Source organism: Ixodes scapularis, unplaced genomic scaffold (genome assembly GCF_016920785.2).
Source record: "Ixodes scapularis isolate PalLabHiFi unplaced genomic scaffold, ASM1692078v2 PGA_scaffold1__304_contigs__length_218370807, whole genome shotgun sequence".
NCBI classification, from domain to species: domain Eukaryota; kingdom Metazoa; phylum Arthropoda; class Arachnida; order Ixodida; family Ixodidae; genus Ixodes; species Ixodes scapularis.
In genome coordinates this window covers 38,840,773-38,865,319 of record NW_024609846.1, presented here as the reverse complement: position 1 = coordinate 38,865,319, position 24,547 = coordinate 38,840,773, and the positions used below count along the sequence as shown (strand labels likewise).

Sequence of the window (24,547 nt, the reverse complement as noted above, 5' to 3'; positions counted from 1 at the left end):
ACTTGCTGCGTACTGAGAACATGCTTGGACTCGCCATGCGCTACGTTTCGTCAGCTGCCAGTAACGAAACTGTAGTTTTATTTGAACCTCAAGTAAATCTCTAGTAGCAACTTTTTTTTTTATTTTTCTTACATATCAGCCTTGGAAACGAGAAATACTTGGCCCATAGTTCACATTCAAAGTTCTGCCTGAAATTATTTCTCAGAGTTGACACCTCATAGCCAGCGTTTCTGAGTTTCATCGAATGAATAGCTCTCACGTGTATGTTTCTTTTAACTTTTAACCTAGGCATCTCAGGAAGATACAGAGTCTGGTGACTTGAAGCTCACAGTGGGAGAGTGCCATAATGGAATCTGTGTTCCTCGTAATCCGACAGAAACTGTGGATATAAAGAAAGAATTATACACCAGCTCCGACTAACTCAGGTATATATCATCGAGAAAAACACATGCCAGCACATATCGTTTATTTTGAAATGTTTTCCTTTATATTATAGCTCTAAAATGGTAAACTTTGAAAAAAAATGTTAACGAGCCATCTGACCATCCCGAGATATACACACAATGCGAAAAGAAAACGAGCACGCGCACCAGTTTCGAATAGGGCGGGGCTCCCTTTTAATATTCATTTCTACAAAAAAAAAAAAGAATAAAGAAACACGTGTGTTTATCCTTTGTTCTGTGGCTACAATTAGATGACAACAAAAAACGAGCGAAAAGACTTTCGTCTTGATTTTATTTTATTTTATTTTATTTATATTTGGTCAACACACTCTTGTTCCTATTTATGTAATCATGTCTATGTTATTAATTATGTGTCTACACATTTCCGAGACTGCCGAAGGGAGATCGTGAACTTCTAATTGCCCTTTTTCATGTCAATTCCATTTATTTAATTTATGACACATCGGCAGTATGGCTTAATGTTACAGTACTAAAACATTCGTCCAAATTGAGAACTAAAAACATAATTCTAATCTAAGTCTTCTCAATATACTAGGTACTAAATAACATCAGTCGTCTAGATTAATTCCTTCTTGCTTAAATTTTTTTTGTTGACGTTTCGCCTATTAAAAAGCACATTGAAAATCCAAAATACGCACCTGGTCTCACTATCCAATCGTCTTCTTCAGCGCAATAAAGTCCGTCTGCTTTGGTCAGCGTGACCATAGCAAAGAAGCGTCTTTTTTATAGACGATCTCGCTAACACAGCGCCTAAACTATGGTGCCTGGAGCGTGTCCCCGACTGTTGTGTGCACCTCGTCCAAAAAAGTAGTTCCTTGATTTCCGCGTAGGACGTCATAAAAGTGTCATGCTGTCGCCGGTCGCGGTCCTGGCGGCGTCCCAAGAGCGCTGGTCGATGTGCCAGACGCCTGCTCTCCTGCAGGTCGCTCTCTTCAGTGTGGCAGTCCACAGAAGATTCGGCAGCCAGAAATTGAGACGCCGTGACGACAGCGTCACTGGCGTTCGCTCGTGCTACTCGCAGCTTTTTTTAGCAATTCTACGACCAACTGCCACGATCGCGACATGCAACCGCATGACATTTCCGCTTTTGTGACGTCATTTGTTCCCACTTCTGGACCACTTTTGGTGTATGGGCAGCATAGGACGCTAAACACATCAGTCGAAGACGCGCTCCAGGCGCCATAGTCTAAACCAAACAACGGGAGACGCCATCTCCCGAATGTCGTCTGCTAAAGTATAAGCCGGAAGTAATCTATTTGGCCAGCGACAAGACAAGCGAAGGCGACCCTCTTCGCTGACGCTCGGTCATTCGCGCGACGAAGCAAGCCCAATGAAAGCGGCTGGAGCAGGCGGCCAAATGATGTGCGTGCGTTTCCTAAAAATCCAGAAAGCGAGGGACGCGACCAGCGAGAATGTTGAATCGCTTACGTGCAGTTCAGCCTTAAAGCGAATGCCTCAACGCTAGCCAAAGTCGAACGCGCCGCAATGATAGACGCTGATAGTGGAAAGTGGTGGCCTGTTGAACCATTGGCGGCTTCGACTACACTTGGTGCACGCTCAAGCACGACATTATAATCAATTTTCTTAGAGCAGAGTGGACCGAAGCGAGACGTAACCGCGCGTATAAGTGCGGTCTATTTGGAAGCTTTGCATGGGCTTCAGCTGGCTTTGCCGCGTTGGTTGCAGACGGCATTCTTAAGATGGCGTGGCTGTTGCTGGTTTACGACGCTGTCTTCGCGTATGCCTCTATTGACGTTCGGTGACTTTGGGGACTCCAGCGAAACCGAAGGCACCAAGCGTTTATAATAGAAAGCTTTGGCGGCAGGTTCGCTGGCCAGCTTTCTCGAGCGAATCAAATATACACAGCTTCTGGCGGCCTAAAGACGAAGCCTTGAAAGCAGCTTCAAAAACACGCTGTGAAACTCGCCTGTAGCCTATAGCACGGAAGGAGACGGGGATAGGTCAGGTACGCATTTGGGGTTTTTCGCTGTGCTTTTCGAAGAAGGTGATATGTAAGAACGAGTTCAAGATAAGAGAATACCGCAGATGGGTGATTTTCTTCGGTGCTTAATATTTTGATTAGTCTTATACAAAAAGCATGTTTCTTGGGCTATTCGGTGGCTGCTTTTTGCCCTGGAACACTCGGATAAAATATCAAACTGAAACGGTATTTTGAAACTGAAAATGCACTGTGAAACATCCGGAGTTAAGTATAGTAACGCCGAACGACCCAATCAGTAATTTAAAAGAAATTACGGTGCTGGCAACAGCAAGTCACAATATCTCCCTACAGTCGCCTCCAATTGGCCATATGTACCCACGTGACAGCCAGTAGAATATTTTGTTTTGTTATATCCCGTCACCTCTTTAAGTCATTACCATTAATAGTCACCGTTGCCGGAGGCTCCATCATTTCATTCTGAAATGGATCCCTGGATCTGAAAAGGAACAATTGAAGCGTCAAGAACTACATTGGAAGGATAGCATGCAGGATGCCCAAACCTTAAAACTAACAATAATTACTATAATATTGTATCCACGGTAAGAGAAAGTACCTACGTGTGCAGCAACAAAGCCGACAAAAATTATTGGAGTTCCATCAGGTGCATTTTGTCTATAGTGCATTCGTTGTCGCGCTTGCCTTTAGCGCCGTGTTTATGAATTTGCGTGTCTACTGCGGTGTTATTGCTTCTCACGTAAATACCTCACGTGAAGAGCAAGCATTATAAGTAGCACAACCACATTTTCAACTCTCTTAAGCAGCAGCTTGTGTGTGTGTCACGGTGTGTTTTGTTTCTATGGTTTATACTCACGGCAATGCCTGAGTACCTTTCCTTCAATCCTTATTGTACTTAATTTGAAAACTGTTTGCAGCCACAGTATTCTTGCCGGGAGAATAACGATAATCAATAGTTTACCGGCAGTTGTCACGTGGTCACAGGTAGCCAATAAGAGGCGACCGCCGGTAGAAATACTGAGAATTTATTTTCACGGCTGTAGGCAAAATGCGCCACCTCAATATTACCGAAGAGCTGTTGTAACGTTAGAAATAGGCAGAATGTTTTCCAATAGTTATTCCTGTAACCCAGTACGCAACCATGTTTATTGAGAAGGCGCATTCTGACCATTAATTGTTCACTGTTAAGGTAAGTCTTTACAATCGCGCAAACTTTACGAGCAATATAGACTGCAAAAAAGTGCCCCAGAGGTTCCTTTGAGGTTTCCAAAATTTTAAGTAAACTAGAGAATTGAACACATGCAATCAAAAAGTGTGAAAATATGAGTTGTAATGAACTTTTAATCGGACGTCTCTCCGGTGTGATAGAGCCTTGTCAAACGGTCCAAATAAGTGCTCAGTTTAAATACACTAAAATTGAGGGAACACTATTCCAAGGTCCGCTTTTCTCTGTGGTCCACCTCAGATGATTGCGAGATAAACTAAACGTATTTGATTTATTTCCAAACATTTGGTAGCACCATTATAGAGAGGTATTAAACAGTAAAATTATCACATTGCTCCAAGAATTAATGAAGTTTTCGAATAACCTATTAACGAAAAGCTACTAAAAACTGTTATTATCCACGCATTTCACCCTTTTTGCAACTACGTAATAGACCTACGCAATAACTTAAAACGAAATTCACGCACACAAAATCTCTTTTACGAGACTACGTGAATATTTATTGTCGAACAAGTGTGCTCGCGTAAAAGTATTCATGTCACTAATATTCTCAAAGAACAGAAAAAATGTTAATTTCAAATTGCCATGATACTGATTTTTCCTCTTATCCCAATCCCATTTTTTTTTCCCTAACTGGTATTCGCTCTAAGAGAGGCTGCGGAAACTATGTTATCTATCTTTCAGTTCCTTCGCTCGACCCTTGCGATTAAATATTACAATTAGCGAGCGAGAACGAGACAGAAAGAAAGGAAGGAACGGCGACTTAGCTCAGCTTTTCGCTTCGTGCTTTTGAATCATAGGCGCAAAATACTAATTTTGAAATGGCGTTAATACACTTAATTCAAAATGTATTGACGTTCAGGTTTGCTCTGTCTGTTGGCTTCGTTGATCGTACAGAATTGGTGCGTTTTTTTAAGAGAAAAAAAAAAAACACAATTATTCCTTCTTAATACAGTGACCCTTCAACGCGTGCTAGCTGCCCATTCGGCAACACATTTTGAGTGAGTGTGCTTTGATCAATTCGTAATCTTTACATTTCATCTCCCCCCCCCCCCCCCGCCTTCTTTGCAGCAAAGAGTAACTTTTCGTTTGAGAAAACTGAACCGAAGAATGCACTTCAAGGCTTTTGAAAAGCCATTTTTAATTAATAACACAAAATCGATTGCATCAAAATTGCTCATTGCAAGCTATCGCAATAAAGTTTCATTTTAAAATACACTTGTGGCTCACTTGGTACGTCATTGATCAAGTAACCACAAATTGTCTCATTATTTCATTCGAATACGTTATTAATCACGCAGAAGAGACGGACAATTAACAAGTTTTAAAAATCAATTCATGCATTATACAACTTAACCTTCAAAAAAATATATGCATGTGGCATACACAAATCGTACTCACTCCATTGATAAATGCGCTGTTTAAGCATACATGCTGTACAGTCACATTAAAAGCGCAGAACAGACAATCATCGCTATTTACTTATCGTACAGGTATAACGTCCTCACACACAAAAGGAAAATGTTTCTGCTCAGATCGCATTTCCCCAGATGATCGTTTTCTCGATCACATTTTTGTTACGTTTCTCGTGTACAACTTGACGATCGAATGTATCTGCTGAAAAGTGGAAGCCTGGGCTTTGTTCAGAAGCAGGACGTCTATGACACAAGTAAACACGGTACACGCTTCGTTTCTTGGTTTTGGTTTGCAGACTTCATACAAGTTTTCAGTGCAGTGTCGTTTAACCATCTGACCATTGATTACATATTGCAGGTTCAATTAAAAATTTTGACGCAGAAAAAATCTCACACTATCAAAGGTGTTACTCTAAACCTATTTATTTCAATAGTTTAGTTAAAATAATTCCTTCCCTTGTTGGCATTTTTATTCATGTATTTATTTATTTATTTATTTATTTATTTATTTATGCATTCATTCTTTTATTTATTTGAAACATCTACCTCCTCCACCACAAACATTTTAGCAAAAACGATTGCAATATTTAAAAACAAATGCGAATCTCGTCCAAAAGGTACTAACGTACAATAATAGCCGCTACAAAAGAATAAAAATTCGTCAGAGTGAGAATATCATTACTACATTAACCCAGTCTTGATATATGCTAGGTAAGAAAGAATATCTAAAACCGTCGTTTTTTAACCTATAGATTATTTTATTGTTCTACAATGTTCACATATTCGCGCTGTTGCTGCCAGCTTCTGGAAGGCGGAGGATTGTTTGCATTGCAAATGGTGCGCGGGCGTTGCATGGTCGTGACGTTTTATGACTTTACTTATCCCCGTATGTGCTTACAATTATAAAGCTTCATGGCCATAATTGTTTTGGTCAGTCTCTCTGGAACCGACTGAGCAAGCGACTTTCTGTTGTAAATATTATAACAACGTTGGGAATAATGTGTTTATATGCGTTTTCATGTAATTGTTAGATACTTTCTTAATAATTCTAGCATAAACTGTAAATGACTTTTTACGCCGGCTATGAGCAAAACTCATAAAACTTCAGCATGTTCCATACCTCTGCGATACTTTGTATGGACGCCTGATGTGTGCCAATTTTAGTCAAACAAATAAAATAATGTGTTTCTTGTTAAATTATTACTGTAGCTTAAATTTCTCAGCAGTTTACCTTACTAGTGAAGAAACACAATTTTCGTTTTTCTTTTACAGCCATCGCACATTACGCCATCCTAATAAACATCGTCATCTTCTGTTTGGCTTTGTCAAATCATGCCGGCTCGTTCCTCGCGGCGGAGTTCTAACAACTACATCGTAAAAAATTGTCAAACAAAACTGGTTTGAAGATTTGGAATACTGAAAAAACGAGTTAATATCGTAAACATATATTAATGTTCATCAGTTATTTTTGAAATAATTACCATATTATCTTTTCTCGGATTTACATTTTGTGTGTAAACACTGTAACAGACGTTTGGTGGCCAGAACGATAAGCATACACATGTGTAGTGCTGTATATTAATGTTCATTTCTACAGTCGCCTCAGGTATTATTTAACAAATATTCCTAGCAAAGTAAAGAGCCAATTTTATTTCAGCACTCACACTGACCTCAAAAATTGTTGAGTAGCGACCTCGGTGTGTGTCAAACAAACGCTACCTTTCTGCACACCAAGCAGCCGTTTGAAAATACAGGATTATGATTTTACATTTATAGTTAATTTTTATCTAAAGCACCACACTGTAACAAATATTACCAGAATGCACACTCGAGGCCACCTTAATCTCAGGTGGAGACTCTGGATTTTAAATTTAGTCTCAGTTCTTGGTTCCGTACTTTTACGGCCCTTGTAGGGCACATCTTGTTTAGGGTACACTTACTCTTGAAAGGCATCTTCCATTTTGCATTTTTCGTAACAAACATTTATTTATTCAGCATCAAACAAATCTCACTTCTAGAGAGGTAATTGCGCTCAGACGCCTAGGTTTTTAGGTATATTGGTGCCATTTGGCTTACTTTTTATAGCGTTATTAACGCTGTTGTGTTCCTTTTCTGTGTACTGTCGGCCTGTGCCTATAAAATAAAACACAATAGCTGTGCTAATTCAAGAGCGAGTTTAGACATATCAACTAAGCAATATTAACGAGAATTCAAAGCAGCAACAATTTAACTGCACTGCAAAGAGAGAAAAACGGTATTTTATATAAAGTACAAACACCTAGGCATATTTTATTTAGTTGCTTCAGACTTGCGATTATATAGAGATTGGTAACTTTATTATTACCTATGCGGAGCGCAAGTTAGTCTGCTTCTTGTACAGGGGTTCCGATGAAGTCAGAACGCCGAGTTCTTATTGGCTGATTCAAATAAATAGTGGGTAGACCTCGAGGCATCTGGCAATGAAGTCTGCACACTATCCTTCCAATCAAAGCCAATTAGAGCTTGGCGTCGTTCTGACGTCACCGCCACTCCTGCGCAAAAAGCAGGCGACTTGCTCTCCACATTGCCAGATAGAAAACAAATATATGCAAGTCATGTACAAGATACCATAGCAAAAAGAAAGCACAAGCACTTCGTTCCGCCGAGTCAGTTCGTCAAAATATTACATTAATAAAGATAAGAAATGTAATATTTGTAAACGAGTCATTTTTGATCTAAACATCAGCATACCATACGAATCAAAACTGGTTAATTGCTGTCGGTAGTGTTTCAAGGCGACTTCTCCGCGGCATGTGGTGTTGTTGTCTGTGGCTGGTTGGTTCGCTGAACGGGCCGGACAGTCGATTCCGCTGGAGACTGAACGCAGGTGCCGTTGCGACAGGATCGAATCTCCAGCACTCCGAACGCAGACTGCAGAAGAAAAAAAGGAAAACTAAGCACATGTCGACTTGAGAGAGCAACAATAAATAAAATCAAAATCCAATTGATAGTGCAACATTTTTGGGTTACGTTTGTTTAAGAATCTGTTCTGCGAATAAAGTACAGTCACGATGGTATTTTATTGGGAATATGTCCCTCTTTGCCTCTTTCTCCTGTCATTTAGCTGAATTTTCGGAGATATAAATGGGAAAAATGTTAGAAAATTCGAAACACTTAATTATCACTGCTGGACAGAAATACAGGGAAACAAATCCGACAATGTAATCTTCCGCTCAGCTTCGCCAGCTGTCTCTTTCTAGCTAGAATATGAAGTTCACTGCTTTTGCTGCAACTAAAGTTCTTGTTCAAGTTGGCACGAAGTATTAGGAGAATATAGAAGCCTATTGTTTACACAGACTAAAAAAATAATACAATAGTAGCTCATTTTCCGCAAGCCCCCTGAGCAGGATGAAGGATAAAATTATAGGTGATTTACATCGAGATTTAGATTATTATTTAATTCGTGATTTAAATCAAACCAGTTGTGTTAGGTGTTTTGTACCAAGGACTGTGTTTGTAAAATTGTGTTATTATGTTGTTTCAAATGCATGCACCACCTACTCCCTCATGTAATGCGTCCTCAAAGACGCCCTTGAGGTAAATAAATTAAATGAATTGAAATAATATCAATGAAACCTGTCGCGCCAAAAAATAGAGAAACCGAAAATATTTTATTTATTATTTATTTATATGTCGTGCTTCCTTTCTGCCTGCATTTGTTAATTTGTGTTTAAATAAAATAATCCCAAATAAATAAATATTTATATCAGGTTTAAGGGGGTACACTACTCGAAGCAGGGAATGTTTGAACCACGTGTCTAATTTACCTGACATTTACAGGGTTTGTTTCTGTTGTTGTTGAGAACATTTCTGCCAAGTTTTGTTAACCGGGGTGAAGTATAAAGAAAAGTGCAAATGTTAAAAACTTAAAGTGGGCATGTTTGCGTGGAAAAGCTATGGTCTTGAAATTACTTATACAATTGTCGTTTTCGTGTGTCATATTGCTATAGGACAGTTCAGAGCAGATAGCTATGGAGCTATATTTCTATATTATACCATCTTTCGTGACAAAAAGTCCACATAAAGACAAATACCGTTTTTTTATATTTCCATCTTTTGTCCAAAAGTTTAGTTCTTCAGCATCAAGAATGACAAAATAAAAATACAAGCTTACAGCTACCTTCCCCTTAAAATGTCACCTCAGAAAAACTCTCAAAAATGAATCTAAGTTCGTAATAACAAAAGTATAGTTTTCCTCAACTGAAATGTATGACAAAAAGTGGAATGAAGAAAAATGCGTTCAAATTGCTCCAACTTCTCCATTTTCTTTAGCATCGTTGGACCGAAACTAAACTATAAAAAAATTAACTATAGGGTGTAAACTAATGAAACTTTCCGGGAATACTCTTTAGATGTTGGTGGATATAGATATGGCATTATTCAAAATCAACTTTTCTTGCAGAATTTTTTTTTTCTGGGTTGTGTCCTCCTTAACACGAACAAAATCAAGTGTTTTTTTGAGTAACCAGATCATTTAGCTTTATTTCTACCTTCCACTTCGTTCGTCAGTTATGTAAAGCAAATAAAAAAGGGAAAAAACGAAAACTAGAAAATGTCCCATGGCAAGTAAATCCGATCGCAAAAGAGAAAGCAAATCCAGCTCTTCAACTTGCTAGAATAACAGGCTATATTTTTTTCGAATGAAGCGGGTCTACATCAATAAAATACTAGTTAATTAAACTACTGTCATGCGCAGTATAATCGGTGAGAATATGGTCAATTGATCTGCCAGGCTTAAGAATACATCTTGTAATAAAATATCACAAGTTTTAACTACTGTGATTTAAATGAAATACATCTGATATATATATATATATATACATATATTAATAAAAAATCTGATTTCAAGTAAATCATTCAAAACATTTAAATTTGAGAAAATATTTTTGTTTTCATTCTGCCTTTGTGTCCGTGTCAAATAGAGGGGGTATCCGCGCCTATGTGTGTATGTCCTCAATCTGAAAGAGGTAATACAATGGGGTTGCTTGTGAGGGCCCAATATTGGAACAGTGTGCCTGGACAGCATTAAACTTAGCGTGCACAACGTGCCGTCGGGATGCGTCCTTATCGAGATGCTGGGAAGAAGGAGCCTCTCAAAGCAGACGTATTGGCATGTATTGAGAAACTAAAACAAAACCCGTTTCTTTCTTTAGTACGAAACACGTAGTACAGAAGCTAAAGCGAGTGTGTAGGCGAGCCGGTCTAAGATAGACATAATGAACCAGGAGCAGAGGAAAAAAATGGTAGGCATAACAAGGTAGACACAAAACTCCAATCGGAAAAAAAAGGTTAAGTTTTGTTTCGTCCGTTTTTTTTTTTTTTTTTTTTCTTCTCTCCCGGGTTTACATGTTGAGGTACTGCATGTTATTTTCCTGTCGTTACTCATGCTTTCTCGCATTTCCCATTAACCTTTTTGCGTTTCACTAAACTGTTGGGTCCTGTCATTTTTCTATCATTTTATGTCTTTATTTTTCTTTGCAGTTTGCGAACTGCACATGCTAAAAGATACGCTTTGCTTTACCTATTAATGAATGATATTTAAAAATGGACGCATTGATATCAAAACTGCGCGAAAGAGTAACCGGGCGCAGGGAAAACCGGGCCTTATGGCAATGCGCATGGTCACTCTTTCGCAATATTACGTCATAAAAAAAATAAAACGGTTTCGTTTATCAAACCAGACTCTTTTCTTCGCGTTCGTTGTACATCTTGTTTCAACTACGATGGGCACATTCCGCCTACTCCGGAGCTAGCGAGCGTAGCCTGACAACTTCAGAACTGTCCACCGTTAGCCGAATACCAGCCCAGCTGTAAATTGTGCCATTGAAGTTCATGTTCCTGAGGAGTACATATGTCCCAGCCAAGTCATCATGACGTCTCGCATCTTGTGGCAACTATGCGAAATGTCCGTTGCGTTAGGAAGGATTCACTGCGGCTATGTCAAACTGAACAAGTTCAGCGTTTGTTATGATGCCACGGGTTTGCTCCCAGCAGAAGCTGTGCCACTTGAGACGCGGTCGTTTGTGATGATGTCAAATGCTTACCGACATTGCAGTGCGGCCTTTTGAAATCCTAAAACGGCCGAAAGGCGCCAGATTTATTTCACTGAGGACTCGTCGATTATGGTAGCTCTGATCACCTTCAAGACAATGACTGGTATCCAGGCATGAAGCCAGGATTTTGTTTCGGGGGCAGGGAGAGAAGGGGGGGGGGGGGGCAACCCATGACAAAATGCTGTATGAGGGGGAGGGGGAGAGGGGGCCCCAGCAAGGCCGAAGATTTCTGGGGGGGGGGGGGGGGAAGAAGGGGCCCGGGCCCCATGCCCCCCCCCCCCCTCCCTGCCCCTGGCTACGTGCCTGCGGTATCACTAAAAGGCTAATTAGGAGTTTTAGGCTTCAAAATATTGAATATCATGAAGACATTTCGGATTGTGGACGAAAATCACACACAACGGACAAAGCAAGCTTCAATTATGCCAGAAGTTTCAGCATTTATGTTATTCCGCAATACCTCTCCGTTGCAGCACAACTTGGCAAAGCACGAACGCTACAGCTTGCGTGAACCAGTGAAGACAATAGAGCCAATTGGCACGTGAGAGCTCTCCACAGAAGGAACGCACATTCCTTTTTGTGGAATGCGGAATGTTTCAATTTGCTCGCTCCGATTCTCTGATTGGTTTTTCGGGGTTATAGCCTTTGTCGTTTGTCAAGTTCTGCTAAACGAAGTGCTTGCTGCAAACTATGCAACGCTGCAACCTGGAAAGCTGGCGCCATCTCTGAAGCTTTTCGACAAGCGTAAAAGCAAAGGAGGCCGCGGAATATTTGAATTGCATTTCCCATTAACCTTTTTGCGTTTCACTAAACTGTTGGGTCCTGTCATTTTTCTATCATTTTATGTCTTTATTTTTCTTTGCAGTTTGCGAACTGCACATGCTAAAAGATACGCTTTGCTTTACCTATTAATGAATGATATTTAAAAATGGACGCATTGATATCAAAACTGCGCGAAAGAGTAACCGGGCGCAGGGAAAACCGGGCCTTATGGCAATGCGCATGGTCACTCTTTCGCAATATTACGTCATAAAAAAAATAAAACGGTTTCGTTTATCAAACCAGACTCTTTTCTTCGCGTTCGTTGTACATCTTGTTTCAACTACGATGGGCACATTCCGCCTACTCCGGAGCTAGCGAGCGTAGCCTGACAACTTCAGAACTGTCCACCGTTAGCCGAATACCAGCCCAGCTGTAAATTGTGCCATTGAAGTTCATGTTCCTGAGGAGTACATATGTCCCAGCCAAGTCATCATGACGTCTCGCATCTTGTGGCAACTATGCGAAATGTCCGTTGCGTTAGGAAGGATTCACTGCGGCTATGTCAAACTGAACAAGTTCAGCGTTTGTTATGATGCCACGGGTTTGCTCCCAGCAGAAGCTGTGCCACTTGAGACGCGGTCGTTTGTGATGATGTCAAATGCTTACCGACATTGCAGTGCGGCCTTTTGAAATCCTAAAACGGCCGAAAGGCGCCAGATTTATTTCACTGAGGACTCGTCGATTATGGTAGCTCTGATCACCTTCAAGACAATGACTGGTATCCAGGCATGAAGCCAGGATTTTGTTTCGGGGGCAGGGAGAGAAGGGGGGGGGGGGCAACCCATGACAAAATGCTGTATGAGGGGGAGGGGGAGAGGGGGCCCCAGCAAGGCCGAAGATTTCTGGGGGGGGGGGGGGGAAGAAGGGGCCCGGGCCCCATGCCCCCCCCCCCCCCTCCCTGCCCCTGGCTACGTGCCTGCGGTATCACTAAAAGGCTAATTAGGAGTTTTAGGCTTCAAAATATTGAATATCATGAAGACATTTCGGATTGTGGACGAAAATCACACACAACGGACAAAGCAAGCTTCAATTATGCCAGAAGTTTCAGCATTTATGTTATTCCGCAATACCTCTCCGTTGCAGCACAACTTGGCAAAGCACGAACGCTACAGCTTGCGTGAACCAGTGAAGACAATAGAGCCAATTGGCACGTGAGAGCTCTCCACAGAAGGAACGCACATTCCTTTTTGTGGAATGCGGAATGTTTCAATTTGCTCGCTCCGATTCTCTGATTGGTTTTTCGGGGTTATAGCCTTTGTCGTTTGTCAAGTTCTGCTAAACGAAGTGCTTGCTGCAAACTATGCAACGCTGCAACCTGGAAAGCTGGCGCCATCTCTGAAGCTTTTCGACAAGCGTAAAAGCAAAGGAGGCCGCGGAATATTTGAATTGTATTGTAGTCTTCAGTAATCGCCTCAAAAATGAGGCTCAGAAATAAATCGCCCACTATATATATTGGGTCGGCACTTTTATTTAAACGTGGACTGCTCAGACATCTCATTGGGACCTACCCAACAGCCAATTGGATTTAGCAAAAATATTGATCCAAAATACGCGTCATGCTAGCCTCAAATCAAGCATATTTCTTGTTTAACCTCTCTACCTACGGCTGTCTGATGTCCTGGTCACTGCATAGGTAACCGGACATCGGGCACTTTCAGTAGAGCACTTTGAAATTCGTAGTTCTCACATTCTCTTTTATTCTGCGTCTTGATTGTCAACTAATCAAGACGGGCTGATATGAATCAAACGATCGTGTGGGGGGCAAAACTGGTGGCGTTTTCAATGTTTACGTCTTTGTGGTCTCAGAGCCCACAACGGTCATGACTTCAAGTTGCATTGTATTCCGGTTCCCGTGCTACTCACCAGAATGCTTGGAAAGATCAAACAACATTTTGGAGGTGGGAGCCGAGCGCAGTCTTGGGCTGGCATAGTCGCGGCCAACACTGCAACTTCCCAAAGATATTCGATTCCATCATTTTAGCAGTGCTCATGCTAGTTTGACCGACTATTAACATCCTGAAACATGCTTTGGCTGCATCCCCTTCCTTATTCCTGACAAATATTATTTCCTCTCGAAGCAGCAGTGGTAAATATTTTCATTGTCGCTCTACGTTTTGTGTCCGATCGTAGGCTTACTTATATTAAATATTTCATGAAACATTATTGTCAATTATCTGCCTAATTTTCCCATTCCGTCAGCCACTTTTTATATAGGGGAGCGTTCTGTGGGAAGAATCATAACGAACAGGCCTCTCAAGGAGAGCTTTCGAGAGCACATTAAGAACGAAACTTGCCGTTTGAGATTCTTCGACAATTCAGAACCTTGGGCGTGATCTTAAATGAACAAATGTCTTGCGATTCTCGCATCAGAAATATAATTCTAAAATTAACTGGAGTGATTGGAATAACTTATAGAAACCGCTTTGTGCTTCCGGCGTTTGCCAAAAAGGCGGTGTATAGGTCATTATTTTGCTCGTATCTTAACTACTGCCATCTCATCTGGGCTATGACCACATTGAACCAACCTAAGCAAAATTCATTCAGTTTAAAATATGATGCGTGTTATTTACAACGCCCCGTACGACTCGCATACGGAAGAATTTTTTAGACGGCTAGACTTATTAACAATTCATAACTTGCACAATTACAGACTAATTTCTACCGACAAAAAGCAGACATAGTCCTAATCAAAAAAAATTTCGGAGTTATCAATGTTCCAAATTAAATAACCCCCGGGACGAAACGCGAGGATGGGAATGCAGGCAGATGATTACTAACAAAGCTACATACAGAGACTATATGATAAGGCACACTTTGCCAAAACTACCAATTAATTTGGTCACTGACTCCACAGATGTACCATCGGGTTCAAAGGAAATGCGAACAGTAATGGAACTTACAGCCCACCACCGGCACAGCTTCTAAGCTTGAGCTGTGCTTGACGAGGTTTAAGCTCATAGAAATTGGACGCTGCGAGGCTGTGAATCCTATTTTGACGTGTTTGGATCTTGCCAAGCACAATCCAAGCTGGGAAGCTGCGGCGGTAGTAGGCTCATAGTTCCGTCACTGTTCGAATTTGATTTTAGCCCGATGGTACATAGCACATTTCTTATACAATTAACAAATATCATACCGTCGACGTGAAAGAAAGGTGTGCTCACCTCAGGTTGAGTACATTTGACACAAAGCTTATTTTGTATATATTAATTATCTGCTCCAGTTGCTTCTTCAGTGTAGTTCAGTAAAGAGTGTGTACGCTGACCATTTTTCAAACTTTTTCTGGATGTTTTATTATTTCTGTTAAATCACAGGCTCGTAATTTTATGTGCTGTATGTATGAAAGATTTTTCGTATATTGGGTTGTGTATTTTTAGTACTGGTTTTGAAGGTTATGTGTATTTCATTTTTTTTATTAGGAATATCCAAGCATGAGCGCTTAACACTATGCTTACGTTTTATTGTTGTTCTCTGCATCGCCACTATTGGTTTGTAGGGGGACGAGGTCCTGTTCAAGCTGACTGATCAGCATTTTATTTTAGATTCCTCCTTTACATGTTGAATGGAAAATAAATTTTATTTTAAGTAGAATTATATATGATTTTGTGCAAAAGTCGAGCTAGGCCAGCCTGTTTGGTGTGAGACCATTTACCGTTATAATCATTAAAAAACAATAAAATGAGTGGTTTTGTTTTTACGCTTTCGAAGCCAATTTTAATATCTTCCAGCGTCTAAGCCACTGACTGCATTATTGAAGTGTTTATCTTCATACTGAACACGGAGAGATCAAACTGCCTTTGGTAATTTATTTATCAATAGGCCGCTATAAGCAACACCTGAAAAATATTTATCTGGCATGTTACTTTGCAAAGAATTTGCAATATGCAATTTTACAACAGCGATTTTGAAGGTTAAAAAGATCATTGTTTTGGTCTTTTTAATTCCAGATAAAACAGTACCAATCATTTCTGAAACAATGTTTTACATAAAGCAGGTCATGGCCTTGCGTTGTCCTAGATATTGTTGCACTTGCCTTGTAGACCACTCTAAGGTGCCGTTATAGAGATAACATAAAAAGCAAGGAAGTTGCAAGGAAAGCAGTTCTGCTGCAAGTACGTTTCTGATGATGTCGCTTTTTTTTGTTAGCTCAATGTTTTATGAAATGAAGAGCTCACAGTGCATCACAAAAGGAGTGACTTGGGAAGAAGCCATCTAGAATGGCAGTCTAATTTTTACAAAGAGCATTAGCTTCTGCAGGGCACTGATCAAGCTGGGTCTCTTAGTGAAACGTCAGCTGGCGCTGAGAATTCTAAAATACCAAATTTCAAGTTACTCTATTCACATGCGCATTGTGCTTCGAGCTCTTGATTTCTGGAGACACTGAGCTATTAGAAAGCGAATACCACAGCACCAGAAACGTATGTGCAGCATAACTGCTCTCTTTACTGCTTCCTTGCTTTTTATTTTATGCCTGATATCTTAGAATGGTCTATAAGGAGGCAGGTGCAAAAGTATGTGGAACAACAGAAACCCCTTACCTGCTTTATATGAAGCAGTGTTTCGGAAACAGCTAGCTTCTTCTATCTGTACCAATGTTCCAGATATAAACATATGAAACACCGTTTCACATAAGTCTCCCTATTATACGTGGGACGGCTTTCCATATGCCATTATGTGAAGCACTGTTCCGCAAAGCACCTTGGAAGTCTACACACTAAACTTTTTCACACCCATAATCGAGTAAAAAGGGTGTATTTTTCAACTTACGCCCTTCTTACGCCCTTTTTACACAATTTTTGAGAATTGATTGGTGTAATGAGGGTGTACCCAAACGTTTACACCCCTCATCCACCCTTTATACGCCCTACCGGGACAGCCGGCACATAAAATCGTGTTAATAGGGTGTACGCATTCCAATTTACACGCTTTATTCACACGGTGTGAAAAAGGCGTGATTGCGATTTTGTCGATACACCCATAATTTCATAGTCGTCGATGTTTTATGCGAATTAAGGCAGAGCATGCAAAGTGTCTATTTTGACGGCTAATGTCAAAAGAACCGTTAAAATCATTTTTATGGCTATGACGTCACTTAAGGTAAATGAAAAAAAATAATAAAAAAATTACTTTGACGTCGTCAAAATAATAAAAACGTCGTTTTGACACGTAACCCAAGTAAAATAATGAAAGTTACGTCCGACGTAACCGGAAATTCGCTGTGCCTATAGAGTTACGTTGGTTACGTCCGGTCGGAACGCTGAAACGCGTTAACCCACCTTCCTCTTTCCCTCGCCCGTAAGCACAGGGAATCACCCGTATACACTGAAACGCGTTTCTATGTTCCGTAAACAAAAACGTAAACAACGTTAAAAAAAATGCCCCCCCCCCCCCCCTAAAAAAAAAAAAAAAGACTTTTCCGGGATTTGAACCTACGACCTCAGTGCAGCAGACACACGCTCCAACCCACTACGCTATAGGACCGACGCGTCGAAGGGTGGTTGGAGGTCCATTATATACGTAATTGAGATGCCAGATTAAGAAATTAGCTGCTCCCAGCGGCGTAGACTTTCCATTTTCCCGGGGAGGGGGGGGGGGGGGGGGCAGGCTGGGAAGTTCCCCGGGGGGGGGGGGGGGGGGGGGGCAGGCTGGGAAGTTCCCCGGGGGGGGGGGGGGGGGGGGGCAGGCTGGGAAGTTCCCCGGGGGAAGGGGGGGGGGGGGCTTCGCGTTACTTTTTCGTCAGAACTGGAGATTGAAGCTAACGAAAGCACGCTGGGATTCCATTTCCCATGTATTTTGTCAATAAAGGCAACGTGGGCGTTATTTTGGTTACATGCCACTACTAGAAACTCGTTACATGGCACGTAAACAGCGTCTCGGTAAGGATCATGGCCCGGGCCCAGGGGGGGCTCTGCCCCCCCCCCCCCCCCCCCCACCCGGATCTCGCCGGGGGGGGGGCACGAGCCCCGTTGCCCCCCCGAAGTCTACGCCTATGGCTGCTCCTACGTCTTTACGGAAGCGAAATCACGGACGCCAGAATAGTTTTAAAGGTTATTTTGATATTAGCCATCGAAATAGTCACTACCTTTGGGGTGCCGCACAGAATCGCGCTAAGGTCGGCACGGGCGAAGGCGCATCATGGCATCATGAGTCGCACGGCACTTTCTCCTCCTCACGTCGTCACTCTCGGGATCGTATCCTGCATGAGCGAATGACGGTAAGGAAATGGAGATTATTTGAGCGAGTTGGCGTTTTAGCGAATGAACTCCCGACGGCGGGACAACGTACGCCCAAAGAGACCGTGCTAAGCGCAGTCACCCCTCGCTTTGCTGTGCTCTGCGCGGGAATCTCAGGCTCGTACTTGCACCAAATCTCGTCAGAACCGCCAAGGGTTCGGCAAGCTAATGCTAATTTGAGCGAATTGACGTTTTAGCGGATAACGGGGGCGCGCGTTAACCCATCCGCCGCGCTGCGCTTACGCCGCTTCGCGGCGACAGTCTGCGTCGGCTTATTACAAAAATGTGAACCCATTTGGCCCACCCGAAAACGCCTCTTCGCGGCGTCCGACTCCTCGCTAAAGTGTCATTCGGTGAAACGTGGGCGTTCGCTCAAACGTCATTCGATCAAGTGAGTGCCTCCCTCGCTCAAGGGTCATCCGATGAAACGTCATGGGCAGGGCTTGTTCGCTAAAACGTCATTCGATTGAGTGAGTGCCTCCCGTCAGGGAAAGATATTTCCCTTCGCCTTTTTGCCCGAGAACCCGACCCCGCAGCGACGATGGGTGATGCTCTACTGATGCAGCTCAGCACATCAGGAAAAGAGGCAAACAGAATGCCGGCGGCCGAGATGGTCACGGCGATGAACTCCTTCGCCCTTTGCTCAAGAATCATCCGATGAAACGTCATGGGCAGGGCTTGTTTGCTAAAACGCCATTCGATTGAGTGAGTGCCACCCGCCAGGGAAAGATATTTCCCTTCGCCGCAGCGACGACGGGCGATGCTCTACTGATGCAGCTCTGCCTGTCCGTGTTTCCGTCTCCTGCGGCAGGCGCAGTGACAGACCCTTGCTCGACCGGAAAGCATCATTGAAGAAAAAACAAACCGGAAAGTTCGTGCAGTTTGGCGAACTCCTCAATGTTCAGGTGCAGCAGGTGAACACAATGGAGAACCAAAATCTAATCCAATACTCAAGCTCTTCAAAGGGAACACCCATAAATATCCGTCAGGCTGCTTTCACTTTCAACGCTTTCGCATAATGGTCTAACCTCAGTCGAACTTTCGTCATACTATAATAGAGCCAGCTGAACTATAATAGGTTCAACCGGCCCTATTATAGTATTGTGCACCAACAAGCTCAACTACAGCCCGTTTCGTCAAACTCCTTTTCAAAAGTTAGAAAAAGTTGGAACTTGTCGAACTCGAACCTCAGCAGGTTCACGACATCGCTATACTTTATGCCATCTTAACATGGACTAAGCCCAAAGACTACGAGCACGGGCGGATAGCTTTGACAGGTAGCCCCGCTGCTCGAGCACTCGTGCAGCCGAGCCACCATCCAACTTGAGCTCGTGCTCATAGCCTTTTTGCTTGGTCCATGTTAAGACGACACGAAGTATAGTTCAAAAAAGCATTGTTTACCTCTGATTTTCTGCTTAAAATGCCGGAGCCATTCTGGCCACGGCCTTTTTCTTCCGCATAAAAATGGAGCACTGGCCGGCATTCTAATGGGCACATCAATCACTATTCAAAAATATTCAAGTGAACTGAAAAAACTACATGGGAACACACAGTGATAGTCCCACCATTTTGAACCGAAAGTGTGTCGCATGAAACCGCCCTGTAACCCTATAAATCCAATCAAACCCGAATGAGGTTCTCGTCAATTATCCCAAGCATGACGAGCTGGCTGGTTAGGCATGTGTTTTCGGGGCCATCTCGGCAAATCTCTAACATACTCGTATGTTTCTTAGCACGATTCTTTACTGAGATCTCAGCTGACGGGGCCGTTCAGGTCACACACCAGTGGTGCAATGTAGGCTACTAAAGCGTTGTGAAGTTCAATAGAAAATGCTGTATGTAATTGTTCAGAGATCTAAGCATCATTAAAGTAGCGATACAGGAGAGTTGGTTGTTTATTAAAAAATTTCAGCATCGCACAGAAGGACGAAGGCTGAAGAGAGGCAAGCTGCAGCCCTTCTACAGTGCTTGTCCTGTTTGCCTCTCTTCAGTCTTCATCCTTCTGTGCGCTGTTGAAGTTTTCCAATAACCATTAATATGTCAGCAAATAATATGGACTAACTGTCAATATTACAAAGAATTTGTCTTGTTCGTTGCACCACAATCGTCATCTCAACCCTTTAGTGACGTTGCAAATTAGTTCTGCATTTCTTTTGAGAATGAAATGAAGGTTCCGAGCTTGAGCTGCTCTCTGCGGAAAAGGTCCCACTGCACATGCGCCCGCAATGTTCTCCCTGGGGAGGCATGACCTCACGCCTCGTCCAATAAAAATAAGATAATGAATCGGTGGACCTCATCTTCAAGAGCAAAGAGGTTAACACCTGGTTTCTTAGCTAGCAGGCTGGTCTATTTTTCAACAAATAAACACAGACTCACATCAGTTTTACCTCAGGTTGCCCACCCTGGGTCAATTACTTTTATTCTCATCGTCACAAAAAGATTCATTCATTTATTTTACAGTCCCTAAGGGACCATAAGGCATCACATAAGTGAAAGGAGAAAGGGGAGATTTCAAGAACAGCAAGATACATATAGTTATGACAGTAAATACATTGATAGTTACAAGATGACACAGCTATACAAAAATTAAGAACCATTTCAAAAAGGAAAAACATGTTAGGGCACTGAAGCAAAATGAAAAGCAAAACAATTAAAAAAGTTAGCACTAAGTTTTACAATACAGCTAAAGCTCTAAAGAGTGCAAATCTAAGAGTTGTGGTGCCATACACTCAAAACAAACTGTGACGTAGATTAATTACATGTTTGTCCATCTTTTTCATTACAAACAGTGGCTCAGTTTGGAAGTTAAGCACGTCGCTCAGAACAACACATTCAGTTGTCACACGCACTACATACAGATGAAGGTGTTCATCGAATTCAATTGTGTCGAGCACATGTGCGAGAACCAGAATTTTTCGATTCACAGCAAACAGTTCACAGACTTGCACAAACTCTGCATGGTCATCTTCACCTACATTCTGGACCAGTGCACTACCCTCAGAATAGACGAAACCATCAATGGCAACCGATTTCAAAACAACTACATTTTCTCGAGCAAGATCATGTACCACAATGTATGATTTGATCGTCTCTGGCAGATGCTCGAACAACACCGACTTGCAGCCTGTGGTGACAATCTGGTTTTCACTACTGACTTGTGTGGCAATGTAAGTCTCTAAGTACTGGTGTCTGGTTGCCAACGTTTTGGCAATGTTTTTGAAGTTTCGAACCTTGCGGGAGACGTCCTTAAAATACTGATGCTTCGATTCGAAACGCATCGCCCACAAACTAACCAGAGGACCATACCTCATTATGTAGGAGGGGTAGTGCGTCAAATAATGCATCTTGCATGGGACGGCTGTGGATGGGAACAGTGCTTTAAACTCAAGACATAAAAAGTGGATTAGTCTCTGAAGATAAGGAACATGTGTTATAGGGATCTTCTGACTCATGACAATCTCAACGATCTTTCTAAGCAACAAATATGTTGCCCAGACCTCATTTCCAGCTGGAACAGACTGCCCAACATACAAAGAAAAATGTCTAAAGAAGCAGAGTATCTGGGAAGCACTGCCCCTGATATTTGACTTGCCCTTCAGGTAACCACTGGATATCTCTTCAGGCTTGTTTCTGAGATCACACGGTGCATAGTCAAAGTCAAGAATACATGTATTCAGCGCACTCAGGGTAAAAAAGTTACCAGAGATGAGGTGCGAAATCACATGCTTCATCACAAAAGGTATGACACCTTCTAGCAAATCGTGCATCACGTCGGGAGGCAGGTGCTCTGTTGGCTCAAAGCCAGTGAAGTTCAGGGCACAGGGCTCTCGCACTCCATACAAAGAACTGCACGGTGCCCCTGACCTTAACATGTCAAGGTGATGTCTGTGTCCTGTAGGAGACCGCTGAACGAAATCTTGTTCAAGATGCTTGTGTGCGATCTCATGGTGAAGGGCCAAGCAAAATCTACAGATTCTGCCATGATTAAAACTGCATTTAAACCCACCTAGCCTATGACTAGAGAGGTTGTCTCCAGTCACTGCGAGTACTGAACCATAGATCACCTCCCCATTCACAATAATGCCATTCTTTTCGAGCTCAGCTATGTCACGTACAAGCGGATCAAAGATCTTATGCAGGCCATAAGAAGCGACAAACTTGTCTTTGACCAGCAGGGCCAGGTGTATCCCTGACAAACGGGATCTAACCTTTTGGGGAAAGTTTAGAACAGAGAAATACACTGCTGTTAGCTTATGTTTACCTCTCTTACTTCCAAGAGGGTTGCACACTTCAAACTCATCACTGTATAGTTGAACACAGATTTTCTTCCGGTCACCCTGAAAGTAGGCATGATCATGGTGGGCTGTGCCGTCAAAAACAGTGGACAAATAACCATCCTCCTCGGGCTGGCTCTGGAAGTCGCTCCACGCTACAGGGTTTTCAAGTATGCACTTGAGCATTTTACAGATTGAAACATACTGGAAAGTCTGTCTTTTCCCACTTTTACCTATCCCCAAGAACACACACTCGGGCTCCACAAATGGAAAGCATGCTTTCCAGTAGCTACTCCGACCAGAACTAGTTTGGAGTTGTTCTAGGTCAATAAGAGACTGGGACTTGAGCTGTAGTTGCAAATTGACATCAGATTGTGGTAGTGTACAGTGCTCAGCAAACCTTTCAAGATAGCAGAGGATGTCATTTACAATTTCGTGCAATGTAGACTCTGGAAGCCGTCTTCCTTCTTTCCACTTAAGGAACAGTAGAGCAAGTGGTCTTACTAGATCTCCATTATCTTGCATCTGGTGGTCAACGACTTCCACGTTGTCCTCGACTTCCTCATTGCCCTCAACGTCCTCCGGGGGCAAACACTGATTACTTCTGGCATTACGGGGCTCGTTGGAATGTTCAGCGGTGTCACCTTCAAGTAAGGTGGCATGGGTACGGGTAGCATGCCTCCTGTATGGGACATAACGAGAAAATGTCCTCAGGCAGCCTTGTAGCCCACAAGTCCAATTTCCTTCGTGGCCATGACTGCCGTGAAAATGCCGGAATAACGCCCTCAGGGTGAACGTCCTCCATTTGCACTTAGGGCAGCAAAAATATCGCACTCCAGGCATCTGCAGGAGCGAGAGGACAAGGAGTGAATGTGTAATACACAGTAAGGCACAAGTATCGTGCGTCTGACGACTCGCTTCATTTCATTGTCATCAATACCCATACATGCAATGGCTGCTTGCCTCTGAATGGAGGAAGAAAACGCGCAAGGAAGAAGTAGTCGAAACTTCAACATCGTTGATAGTCAGGTGTACTACGGTAGCTGTATGTAGTCTCCTATTCTTTCTTTCTTAAGCTTTTACTCGTTTTCACGTCAAGAATCATAGTAAAAAGAAGTCCCGATTCTTTTTCACGCGGAGCGCTGAGATACTTTTATGCGCATACAAGGGAAGTTATTGGTTGTTTTATTAAAACATCATCGAGCCATCTTTACTCAATAAAGAAATTCATCATCATCTTTCAGAGTTGTATGCGTCTGTTTTCGTTCCGAATTTGTGTTAATTCTTTCCGGTTATTTAAGTAAAAACATTTTTGTTTGTTTTCTTAACACATCTTGCAGGGTCCGCTTCGCGCTGCGTATGAACTAAGCGCAAAACGCGCTTTTTTTTTTTTTTTTTCTTAGTGAAAACGAGTTTATATACTTCGTTTCAGCTTCGGCCCGAGCGCAGCCGATGTTATGAGCCAAAGGGCCAATCAAACAGCCCAAAACGCGCAGCGTCATGGCGTGCTCTCTGTGCCTGATAGGACTAGCCGGTGGAGGAGCACGCACAGAGACACGGCGAATATTGCTTGGTCCTATCAGCTACAGAGAGCACGCCATGACGTTGTGCCTGTTTCACTGGTTGATTGGCCCTTCGGCTCATCACATCGGCCGCGCTCGGACCGAAGCTGAAACGAAGTATAGTTCAAGATTATCTTTTTACAAGGATGTGCGCACCCCAGAAGCAAGATGGCGGCGTCCAGATGTACTTACGATATCAGATCAAACTGACGAGCGCAGAGTCTGGACGAGCGGCATGATTCCAACGCTCTGTAGGCGCGACTCTCGGCTCGTAGCCCCTGCCCCGGCGCCCCGGCTCTTTGCGGGAAGGAGATGACTGGTGCCACGCTTATTTAGTGGCTTTAGAAATAACAAGGTCGTATGCAGTTTTTTTATTTTTTTTATTGCCAAAGTATTTTGTTTTAAGGCATGAGATGACTTAAATGTAGGCTACGTTAAGTAGGGAATAGGTGAAAACGTTGCAGGCGAAATTGACACGAATACACACAACATAACCATAACCAGTCTAA

General features: G+C 42.6%; 2 protein-coding genes across 2 annotated transcripts in view; one reads left to right on the top strand and one right to left on the bottom strand.

Moving 5' to 3' along the window:
• LOC8052371 overlaps positions 1–420 on the top strand; it is a 32,282-nt gene extending 31,862 nt beyond the window's left edge. Inside the window, exon 8 of the mRNA XM_029982248.2 lies at positions 289–420. Coding sequence (XP_029838108.2) covers positions 289–420 — 132 coding nt within the window. The remainder of the gene's footprint in view (positions 1–288) is intronic.
• Positions 421–21,377: 20,957 nt separating this feature from the next.
• Positions 21,378–23,581, bottom strand: LOC121047300. The gene is made up of 4 exons (XM_040502427.1): positions 23,560–23,581; positions 21,795–23,120; positions 21,509–21,560; positions 21,378–21,432 (listed from the first exon to the last, which is right to left on the bottom strand). Exons 1-4 carry the CDS (start codon positions 23,579–23,581, stop codon positions 21,378–21,380), a joined length of 1,455 nt encoding a protein of 484 aa, XP_040358361.1.
• Between the last annotated feature and the right edge of the window lie 966 nt (positions 23,582–24,547).